General features: G+C 42.0%; 1 protein-coding gene across 1 annotated transcript in view; it reads left to right on the top strand.

Moving 5' to 3' along the window:
- Positions 1–12,043, top strand: part of LOC136162895 (low-density lipoprotein receptor-related protein 11-like) — an 84,311-nt gene that overhangs the window by 38,599 nt on the left and 33,669 nt on the right. Inside the window, exon 3 of the mRNA XM_065927320.1 lies at positions 5,744–5,901. Coding sequence (XP_065783392.1) covers positions 5,744–5,901 — 158 coding nt within the window. The remainder of the gene's footprint in view (positions 1–5,743; positions 5,902–12,043) is intronic.

Genomic DNA, 12,043 nt, shown 5'->3' with positions numbered 1-12,043 from the left:
TGGGTCCCCAGATTTACTTTCCGTTCTGTGGTCCAACAATATCTTTTTGTCCCCGTGGCTCCTTGCACTAAGCTGGTTTTCTTAGACATTAGTCCCAGTTTTTTATTTAAAACAGAGTGTTGGGCGCCAGTATCTACCATGAAGCCAATGGGTTTCCCCTCCACATGTATGGTTACCCAGGACTCGGGGAGGGGTGCCGAGTCTTGACTCCCCTAGTCACTGTCTTCCCCTGCATATAGAACTCGAGTTCCAGGGGGGGATTTTCTCTCTCTGGGTCATTCCTCACTTTGAGTCCCTCTTAGGGCACTGGTTTTTTCAGTGCCCCTGTTCTTTGTAGTAGGCGCACTGATCCTTCTTAGGGCCTGCCTTTTTGGTTTTTCTTTTTCTCCCGTCCGGGAGTCTCGAGGCTCCCTCAATTCTGTTCCGGCCTTCATCCCCGCAAAAAGAATCTTTGCCAGCTCTCTCTGGTTCTTCCGGTTTTCCTTCGCCCTATGTTCCCTATCTTCTTTCCTGATCTTCTCAGCTAATTCCCTTTCCTCCCGTCGAATTCGTTCTTCCCTTTCTTCTGGGGTCTCCCTATTATTAAATACCTTTTCAGCTACTTTCAGTAAATCCTGTATTGTCTGTTCTCCCAATCCCTCTACCTTTTGTAATTTCTTCCTAATATCTGGGGCTGCCTGATTTACAAACGCTAACAGAACTGCAGCACGTGACTCCTCAGCCTGGGGGTCCATAGGTGTATATTGCCTGAAAGCTTCCATCAGCCTCTCTAGGAAGGCTGCCGGGCTTTCAGTGGGCTCTTGCCTTACTAGATTTACCTTTGCCAGATTCATCGGCTTTCTTGCTGCAGCCCGCAGGCCAGCCATTAGAGTCTGGCGTACGTCGGAGACGCTCCCTACCTTCCACCCGCTCAAAATCCCAGTTAGGCCGCAACAGAGAAAACCCCTCGTCCACGAGATGAGGCTGGGCGGTTGGCCTCCCGTTGACCCCCGGGACCTGTTTCCGCACCTCTGCCAGAATTCACTCCCATTCTTCTGTGGTGAAGAGCACCTGCAACAGCTGCTGACAATCATCCCAGGTGGGGTTGTGAGTGAACAAAATGGAATCTAAGAGGTCAATGAGGCCTTGGGGTTTCTCTGAGAAAGGAGGGTTTTGGGTCTTCCAATTGTACAGGTCACTCGTGGAAAAGGGCCAGTACTGATAGGTTCACTCTCCGTCCGGGTTAGCTGGTCACACTTGGACGGGGAGCGCCTGAACAGTGGATGAAGGTAACTCTGGGTCCCCAGGGTCTTGCTTACCCTTATCTCCCTTAGTTTTTCCCCAGGTCCCCGATGCCGGTCCCCCCTCACGGTCGGTTCCCGTTGACCCTCTTAAACCTCTCGGTTCACCTGTGGGAGCTTCTCTCCTCGGAGGGGGTTGCAAGGAGGGCACATATGGCGGAGGCCTTATCTCCGTTTCTAGATCTATGAGGTTTGGATAAGATGATTCCTGAAGGACTGGTTTTGGGTCCTCTTTCTTTTGGGTTTCCTCCAGGAGGGTCTCCATCACCAGGACCTGTGAATTGGAGGAACTAAGAAGTTTGTGAATGAAAGGTTTTAACCATTTAGGCGGATTTTCCACTAGATCCTGCCAGACCATGACATAGGGGACCTGACTCGGATGGCCCCAGGGATCAGGAGCCATAATCTTCTCCTTCACAGCCTGTATGATGGACGGTTGAAAGGTGCCTTCCAGAGGCCATCCAACCCGAAAGGCAGGCCACTCTGCAGAACAAAATGTTATTAATTTACTTTTCTTGATTAGCAAAGACAAGTTATGGGCCCTGGCCCTGACATCCAAAAAATGGCCAGTCATGAGAGAAAGTGGGGTAGATTCTCCCTGACCCATGGTCAAAGAATAAATGGTAAGGAAGAGAGAGAGAGGAAGTCACTGAGAACGACCACCAAAAATCCTACTGGGAGTGGTGGCGGCCAAGAGGTTGGGCTTATGGCATGCTTTTGGAACTGTTTATGTGCCTGCGTCGTTGCACGGAAGTTTTCTTGCTGGGGGCGGGCACCCTAGGGGTTTCTAGCCCGTTCCGTGACCCCTTTATCCTCTCACGGGAGTCTTCAAGTGGCAGGCGCCCTAATGGCCTTTAAGTGCCTGACCCGTGCCCACAAGAAGAATTTTAGGCCACGTCCTCAGTTAGGGATGTTAAAGGAGAGTTTCACCCGGTCGGGCTCTAGTTACTGAGGCTCACTTATTGTAGGGCCTTCAGAGTCCGCCAGAGTGTAGCCCTGGCCAGGATTCATCAATTGCCCCCACAACCGTTCGCCTGTTCACTGAAACTCCCAAAAAGAAAAGGAGTTGAGGGCAGATCAGAGAAGAAGAGAAGGGGAATAAGTCAGAAGAGAGAAAAGAAGGATGCACCAGAAGAGTACAAGACTAGAGACAATGCCAGCACACACAAAAACACGGAGAGCCGAAGACAAACACACGGACAAACAAACGTCGGCTGACGACACAGCGCTGGGTTTTCGGGCCCCCTGAATTTTCTTGCCTCCCAGTAGCAGATTCACCTTACCTAATGGCGTCCGCTGTTCACCAGACTCGGGGGCGGGAGAGGACCTTTCTTTCCTGCGGAGTCGGCTGCCTCCCAGCGCGTCCGCTGGCCTCGGTCTTATGCCGGCTAGCCCCCCTTTATAGAAAGCCTTTCTTCTGTGCCAGATACCTTCCTGCTCCCCAGCAGGGCCTTGAATTTACTCTGGACTTTCCTGAGCACTGGTGTTATTATTTATCCTTCCCCTTTGTCCTGTAAGTGTTCTCTTCTCCCGGTCAAGGGATCCCGGACGAGCCCCCAAATGTTATGCCCGATGTCCAAATCCCCGAGCGGGAAGAGAGAAGGCTTCCAAGACAATGCAACTCGCAAAAAAAGGGAAGTTTATTACTGACTCGAGTCAGGGCCTTCTGCTACAACCATCACAGTGGTGCAGGGTCAGAAAGCGCTGAGCCCAAGCTGTTACACAAATTTATAAATATGCATAAGCGGTTAGTAGCTGGCTTAAGCGGATTGGTTACATGTTTGCAAAGCATTTCTATTGGTACAGACTTTTGCGGGCTTTTTCAAACCTGGGCATTCGCGGGCTTTTCAGCTCTCCCTTTGTTTCTTACTGGGCGCATATTGATTGGCTGGCTCCAGGTTACCTGATGGGGTTAGGGAATCTTACCATTTCGGGGGAAGCTAAAACTTAGGTCCAGGCCGCCTGTCATGGTATTAACACTGGCAGCCTCACATTTTTAAGTTCATGGTGTTCTCTGGTGGCCATCCTGCTCCCAAAGGGGGCCACTCGACCTCACAGAGTATGTGGAGGCAGTTAGGCTTCATCTTCACCCCATAGTCTCTTCCTAATCCCTTCTTTAAATTTTTAATCATGCACTCCAATACAGTTGCCTTAGATTCACTTCCCCCCATCTTGCTTACCTTCTCGGACCTTCTTCTACATTTCCTTTTCATTCTGTCTACGAAGTTCTCAGTATCCTATGTACTTCTGATATTTCCACTCCATGACACTTAAATTGCCATTCTGCCTCCTTCCTAATTGGGGTGAGAAGAGCCTTACCTGCCAGATCCCAGAAGGAGAAGGGGGATCGGCATGTCTTCACCCGCCGGTCAGCACAGCTGAACCAGAACATCACATGGTCCAAGACTGTTTCTCCCTTGAAGTCCATTCTGCCTTGGTGGGCTAGATCAGGTGCAGATGAAAACACAGATGGGTTAAATAGCCCATGTCCCAGGCTATCTCCAGAAAAGCCAATTTATACTCACTTCTGTATCCCCCTCCTTCTAGCCTAACAATTCCGAGGGGGTCAAGAATTTCACAGCAGACGGGACACCTCCTGGGGGAGGGCAGAATACGAGCATACAAGGACCAGTTTCCTATCCTAAAAATCCCCTGGCGATCGCTTGGTAATAATTTTCCCTGAGACCGCGTGGACACACCTCCTAAATGACCTTCACCAATTTCCTTCCTAAACCCTAGCACGCTCGTCGACCTATGTACCAAGCAATCGTTGCTGCTTACCTATTCCAGGCTCCTGTGGATCCCCGCTCCTTCTAGTTCCTCCCAGGGGGGTGATCAGGCCCCCTCTTCCACCGTGCCGGGTGGGTTCCTCCTCACCTGAGTGCTCAGTTCCCTGCTGCCTTTCATTATCTGTCAAAGCGAAGAAACCGGGCTTTGAAAGGCTGAATTCTTCCAGAGGGGTGAGGCGCCTTCCCCCTCTAGGAGATTCAAGCCACAAAGCCTCGGGGTGGCCTCAAATGAGACTTGTCTCCTCAAAGTGAGGAGATTCCCAGCCCATGCACCAAATGTTATAGCCATGCTTTCCAGGAAACAAACTCACTCAGAAGGACAATGCAGATAGTGGAGTGCAGTTTATTACACCAGCAGGCCCAAGGCAGAGTCTCCTCTTAGCCAAGGACCCCGACCAGCATTTGTGAAAATCTTTTATACCCCTTGTGTACGTGTCCAACCACCACCCCAATTTCCTTGAGACTTACATAAACAAAGGAAGGGTAAATACAACTACAATAACCCCACCATTTACATGTTATGTGTTCAAACAGTTAATTATCAATAAGCCCACAGTTACATTCCAAAGAGTTAATAATCAATAAGCCCATGGTCACATTCAAACCAGTTAATAATTGATAAGCCTGTGATTACATCCTGAGAGATACGGGAAAAAAACTTATGACCTGTCCGGAGACAGGGGTGATTATGGTACGTTTCCTCTTAGGCAATGAGTAACCTGGATGTGATCTTCAAGATTCCCCTGCCCAGAGGGGGTCTTATCCTTCCATTGTCATTCCCATAGGTGCTAAGCACAGAGTTCAGAGTCCACTGGAGAGGTGGCCATGCACGCCCAGCAGGACAGGCCCGAGATGGAGTCCAGGCCTTATGAATCCCTTCTTCAAGAGGAGGAAGAGATAGTGGATGCCAACAAGGATGTATTACAAAAGCCTGCAGAGTTTTTTCCCAGCTAAATTACTGTTTCTGGGACTTCCCGGGTGGCCCAGTGGTTAGGACTTCACCTTCCAGTGCGGCGGTGGGGGGCGGAGGGTGCAGGTTTGGTCCTTGGTCGGGGAACTAAGATCCGACATGCCTCATGGCCAAAAAACCAAAACATGAAACAGAAGAAATACTGTAATAAATTCAATGGAGACTTTAACAATGGTCCACATCAAAAAAGAAATTACTAAGCTTCATCAAAATATATGTGGATTTGCATAAGTTTACTAATAAGATGCTTAAATCAAGTAAAATATCCACAATTGTGATCTTAAGAATGTTTTCTGTATCTGATGACATCTATCAACCATCCCTGGAGCAGCTGTTAATCATGTTTAGTATTTAGTGGACACAGTGAAACTTACCATGAAGGAGAAAAGCTAAATATCAGTACACACTTGTTTGCTATTAATATTTTAGGATATCTCAAATTCTGTCGGCTTCCCTTATAAAAACTAGTAAGAAGCTATGAACGTCTTCTGTTTTCCTATATGAAAATTTGATTCCAAGCATTTCTATGTGAATTTTATGTGAATCCAAGAACTTACCTTAACTTTCCATATTTAATTTATTGCAATGAAAATAAGAAAATAATTTTCAGTTGCCATACATCCTCTTGGCAAAAATACCTCTCATAGTAAAGGAGAAAAAATAGGGAATCATCTCGCTTATGAATTATTTATTTTCTTTCACAGAAAAGGACAAGCCTCCACTCAGCAAGGCAGGGCAGGATGTCGTTTTGCATCTGCCCACAGATGGCGTGATTCTGGATGGCCGAGAAAGCACAGATGACCACGCCATCGTCCAGTATGAGTGGACGCTGCTGCAAGGTGACCCGACAGTGGACATGAAGGTAATTCATGTTGTAATTGTAAAGAAAACTAATGTTTCAGCAAAGTGATCTTTCTACTTATGTTCCCCGAATGTCTGTAAATTGGCAGATGTGTAAAATGGAGAAAGCATAAAAATGATTGTTGAAAAGGTGTCTTATTATATGAATTTACTTTTCTTCTGAGTAAACAGTGATCCTGACCATGTGTTTTCTTCTTATTTTATTTATTTATTTATTTATTTTTGGCCACACCGTTCAGCTTGTGGGATCTTAGCTTCCCAACCAGGGATGGAACCCGGGCCCTGGACCACCAGGGAAGACCCTGGCCATGTGTTTTAAAGCTTTCCTTCATTCTTGCTTTTTTGTCGACTTCTCCAGCGCACATAAAAGCTGCTTCAAGGGAAAAGACTCATGCTTTGTTTTGTTGACTCAGAATAAAACATGTTTTTAAAACATTTAAGAAATGTTAAAAGCATTATATGTTTTTCTTTCTTCTTTGTTTCAGTTCAGAGCTCAAGTAGAAAATACAAAAAATACAAAAGAGCATAAAGGGGAAAACAACAACACAATGAACTTACTCTTCATAGGCTCCAGAAAGCAAGCCTCTCACTTAGCATTAGGCCTACCTGAGTTAGTTTAGTTAATTAAGTGAGGGGAGTTTGACATCAAGGGCTCCTAATCAAGTGCTCCTCACTGATTTTCATAAGGCTTACCTGCACTGGAATTGCAGCCGATGGGAATGAGCCTCTTGTCCACTGGCTACCTACACTCAGTTAAGATGTAACTGACATGCAACATTATATCAGTTTCAGATGTAGGACATAATGACTTGATGTATGTATATATTGTAAAATGATCATCACAGTAAGTCTAGTTAACATCTGTCACCGCACAAAGTTACAATTTTTTTTTCTTGTGGTAACAACTGTTATGATTTACTCTCTTAGTAACTTTCAAATATGAGACAGTGTTGTTGACTAAAATCACCATGCTGTACATTACATCCCATGACTTATTTATTTTATAACCAGAAATTTATACCTTTTGAATCCTTTCACCTAGCCCTACCCCATGCCTCTGGCAACCACCAGTCTGTTCTCTATATCTCTGAGCTTGGTTTGGGCTTTTTTGTTGGTTTTAGATTCCATGTAAGTGTGAGATCATACAGTATTTAATTTTTCTGTCTGGTTTATTTCACTTACCATAATGACCTCAAGGACCATCCATGTTAATGCAAATGGCAAGATGTCCTTCTTTTTGTATACCATATTTTCTTTATGCTTTTATCAGTTGATGGACATTTAGCTTGTTTCCATATCTTGGCTATCGTTAAGTAACACTGCAGTGCATATGGGGTGCATATATCTTTTTAAAACTTTATTTATTTTATTTTTGGCTGCTCTGGGTCTTCCTTGCTGTGCACGGACTTCCTCAAGCTGTGGCAAGCAGGGGCTGCTCTCTAGTTTCGGTGCGAGCGTGCTCCTTGCAGGGGCTTCTCTTGTTGTGGAGCCCAGGCTCTAGAGTACCCGGCTTCAGTAGTTGTGAGGTGGGCTCCGTTTGTGGCTGCATGGCATGTGGAATCTTCCTGGACCAAGGATCGAACCCTCGTCCCCTGCATGGCAGGCAGATTCTTAACCACTGGACCACTAGGGAAGTCCTATATGTCTTTTCAAGTTAGTGTTTTTGTTTCCTTCAGATAAATACCCAGACACTGAATCACTGTATCAACAGAGTCTACAGTTGTTAGGAAAGTGACTTTTTTTTTTTTCCTGCCGAGTCTCTTTGTAGATAAGAGTATTTCCTGGCTTAGGCAGATAAACTTCATCCAAATCACTCCAGACAGAGAAGGTCTGTGTTGGTTTGCCAGGGTTACCATAGCAGAGTACCACCGATTGGATGGCTTAAACAATGCATTTCTCACAGTCCTAGAGACTGGAAGTCCAAGGTCAAGGTGTCAGCAGTTCTGCTTTATTCTAAGGCCTCTCTCCTTGGCTTGCAGGCAGCTGTCTTCTCTTTCCTACATGTTCACAGGCTCTTCCCACTGTGAGGAAACACTGATTTCTGTTCTCTTAGGATGAAAACAAGAACAGTAATCAGCTAGCCCCTGAAGACTGATATAAGCACGTTGAGATATCCAAAGACTATACAGTCTTAGAATTGGACCAGACCTTCGACCAGCATCTTACCCAGTCTCCTATCCATACAAGAGCCCCTGCTTTCACCTCCCTTCTAGTGGTCATCCAGTCTGCCTGGTATTTCCAGAGATGAAAGCTCGCTACTTCGCATCATGTCCTGTGACATCTTTAATCAGCTCTCATTACTGGGTCAACAGGATGTGCCTCCCTGTTATTTCAATGCATCTATATTGGGTCTTCCTTTTGGAAAAGCACTGAACTCATCTTTTTATTCTATGCAGCAGCAATTAAACTTTGTTGTTGATTTTTTATGAATGTCACCACTGAAAATGGTCTTCTCAGAACCCAGCACTCCCAGTTCTTACAACATTCCTCATATGAATTGGCTCTTAGACTGTCCACCATCAGCCTTTTTTAGATTTTCTCAGGTTCATCCATGCCCCTCTTAAAATCTGACCCCCCTAATTGAACCCCATACTTTAACTGTGGTTCTTCCTGACAGACTATTACCTCCTGTGATCCAGACATTGTCTCACTTCTATTAATGAAGATTCATTTACATAAACTGTTTAAGTTTCTGCTTCTCACTATAGGTTCATGTTGAGCTTTCCATCAGAAACTACAAATATGCATGCTGAGTCGTGTCCAGCTCTTTGTGACACCATGGACTGTAACCCACCAGGCTCCTGTGTCCATGGGATTTTCCAAGCGAATGCTGGAGTGGGTTGCCGTTTCCTGCTCCAGGGTAGGTTCATGTTGAGCTTTCCAGTAGAAGGAACACCTAAAGTCTACTTTATCTTTCCACACAAATTGCCTTCTTGAGGTCTCCCCCATTCTATGTTTGTGTAACTGATTTATTGAACCTGACTGCAAGGCCATATGTTTATCCTTTTTATACTTCAGTGTGGTTTTCAACTACAACAGAAATAATTTTTGAACTTTGAGTATCATCCATTATATTGGGCTTGGCAAAAAAGTTTGTTCATGTCTGGCTGAGTCCCTTCACTGTTCAGCTGAAACTATCACATTGTTAACTGGCTAAATACCCCAATATTAAATTAAAAGTTAAAAAAAATTTTTTGTTTGGGTTTTTCTGTAAGATGTTAAACCTGATGAAAAACTCAAATGAACATTTTGCCAACCCATTGTTTATTATTCTTCTGTGCATTGTGTCAGCTGCAAAATTAATACATTTTTACTGAAATTTCTGAGAATTAAGATTGATCAGAGGGCTTCCCTGGTAGCTCAGATGGTGAAGAATCTTCCTGCAGTGCAGGAGACCCAGGTTCAACCCCTGGGTCAGGAAGATCCCTTGGAGAAGGGAAGGACAACCCACTCCCACATTCTTGCCTGGAGAATTGCATGGACAGACCATGGGGTCGCAGAATCGTACACAACTGAGTGACTAACACTTTCACTTTTATTTTCAAGATTGATCAGAAAAGGTGTATGAACAAGCCACTGATCAGACCTCTGTGAGAGTTACAGCACTCATGGATATATTTGTTCAAGCAATTGCAAATCTGTCTCTATGATCACCTAGATTTTCACACTTGCTATGAATAGCTTTATTCTATAGATTATGAATTGTGTGTATGAATGCTAAATAAAAATAATGCTTATGATTCATTATTAAATTTTCTGAAGGTGTTTATAAAGAAGTAACAAAATTAGGCATTTAAGACTGACTGAAGAGGAAAATCTGTGTGTCTTCCCTGGCAGTCCAGTGGTTAAGATTCTGCACTTCCACTGCAGGAGGTGGGGATTCCATCTCTGGTCGGGAGAACTAAGGAAAGAAAAAAGAGGAAACTGTGGACCAATTCCCCAGCCAAGTTATAACAGTGATAGCACATAGACCTAAAACTATAAAGCCACCATCTAGCAACAAATCCTGCAATAGGGGAGCGATTTGCTCTCAAACTGCAACTGCCTTATAGTGGTTATTAATAATTATTTATAAATAAGTTTATATAAATATATTAAAATATAATAATATATTAATTTTTTATTAATTTATATAATAAATTGTTTATATAATTTATATAATTTAATATAATTAAATTATTATATAATTAATAATATAATCAAATTATTATATAATTATAAAATATAAATTATAATATGATTTATATAATAATCAGTTATGCATATAAAATATTAATAATATTAATATATTACATAACATATATAATATAATAAATATATAATATATAAATAATATAAATAAATTTTATATTTTATTATCAAAATATAAATATTAATATATTCATAAATAATTATATAATTATATATTATATATTTTATATATGTATTATATATTAATATAAATATATAATATGATATATAATATATATTATATATTAATATACTGTATATATAATATATATAATGTATTATATATATTATTTTATATATGTATATAATGTTTATGTATATGTATTTATATGTATATATAAATATGTATATGTATATATGTGTGTGTAATATGTATATATACATATATAGATATAAATGTAATATATATTATATATTTATATACTATATAAATATATATTAATACAATATGTTAATATTTTGACATATTTATAATTATATATTATATATAAATATATATAAGTATTTATATACTATATACTATATAATATATATTATATATTATTATAATGTATATTATATATAATATAATATAGGTATTATATATTGTATTTTATTATATATATATTATATATATTCGTGAGACATTCACGAATGCCCTCAAAGTTAACTCGACGCTCACTGGTCAGGCTTTCCGCTGAGTGCCTATTTCAACCCCTTCTTGAGCCCTCCCCTCTCGTCTCTTCACTATCTGCAGAATCCTCACCCCTTTCTCTCATCTTCCATGGTGAACTAGTCAACCTCACTTTGTTTTGCAATATTTTATGACCAGTTTCTAGGACCTATCCTTTCATATCCAAATCACCCACTCAGGTCTCCAAAAAACAAAAATAAATGAGGTTCTCCATCTTAAGAAGGATTATGCTGCCACCTTCATTATGGTAAAATTAATAGCTAACCTTATTTTAGCATCTAGTGTGTGTCCAGTATTGTTCTCAGCACTTTAAATCGACTAAGCATCAGGAAAAGCTCATGTTCTTATGGAAAAGCTCATATGGTTTCCTCATTTATGAAGGAAGTGAGTAAGAGATGACCGGCCATGACCAGGAGGAGCTGTTTTGTTTTGTGCTTTGGCGGACCCATGCGGCTTTCAGGATCTTAGTTCCCAGGCCACAGCCGTGAATGTGCCAAGCCCTAACCACCAAACCACTAGGGAATTCCCAAGAGGTTTCTTATTTTAAAGTCACATATTTTCTGCACTCTTAACAGGATATTCTACATCCATTTAACTGAATAGTATTCTGTAACACACTCTCAAATGTAAGAAGACACTTTTTTCAGATAGTCTATTATATGTTGCTGAGTTTCATGACTATTTAATGTAATACGCTAAATCTGAAGTCAGAATGTAAAATATGATACAGAGTATGACAATGTTCAGGGAGATTTGAAATTCATAAATCTGTAGATTGATTTCCATTCATCAGATGTGGAAAATTGAGCTAAACTGTCTTAAAATACCATGTGTGAAAGTGTTAGTCGCTCGGTTGTGTCTGACTCTTTGTGACCCCATGGACTGTAGCCCGCCAGGCTGTCTGTCCATGGGGATTCTTCAGGAAGAATACTGGAGTGGGTTGCCATTCCCTTCTCCAGGGAATCTTCCCCACCCATGTCTCCTGCATTGGAGGTGGAGCCACATGTAACGGAAGCCTACTAAAGGATGGATATTGTTTACACTAATAACTTCATTATTAACGTAAAACCAGTTGCACACAGGTGTGTCTGCTATAAATAATTAATTTTTACAAACAGATAGGTGTATTATCATTGAAACATGTTTGGGAAGTGGAAATAATAATTACACCAGGACCAGAGAGATAAACTGAGACTGTCTTGAGCAAACAGATACATGGGTCCCTCCTGATAAAACTCAA

The sequence above is a fragment of the Muntiacus reevesi genome, chromosome 3, assembly GCF_963930625.1.
Source record: "Muntiacus reevesi chromosome 3, mMunRee1.1, whole genome shotgun sequence".
Lineage (NCBI taxonomy): Eukaryota > Metazoa > Chordata > Mammalia > Artiodactyla > Cervidae > Muntiacus > Muntiacus reevesi.
This window is presented reverse-complemented; position numbering and strand designations above follow the sequence as displayed.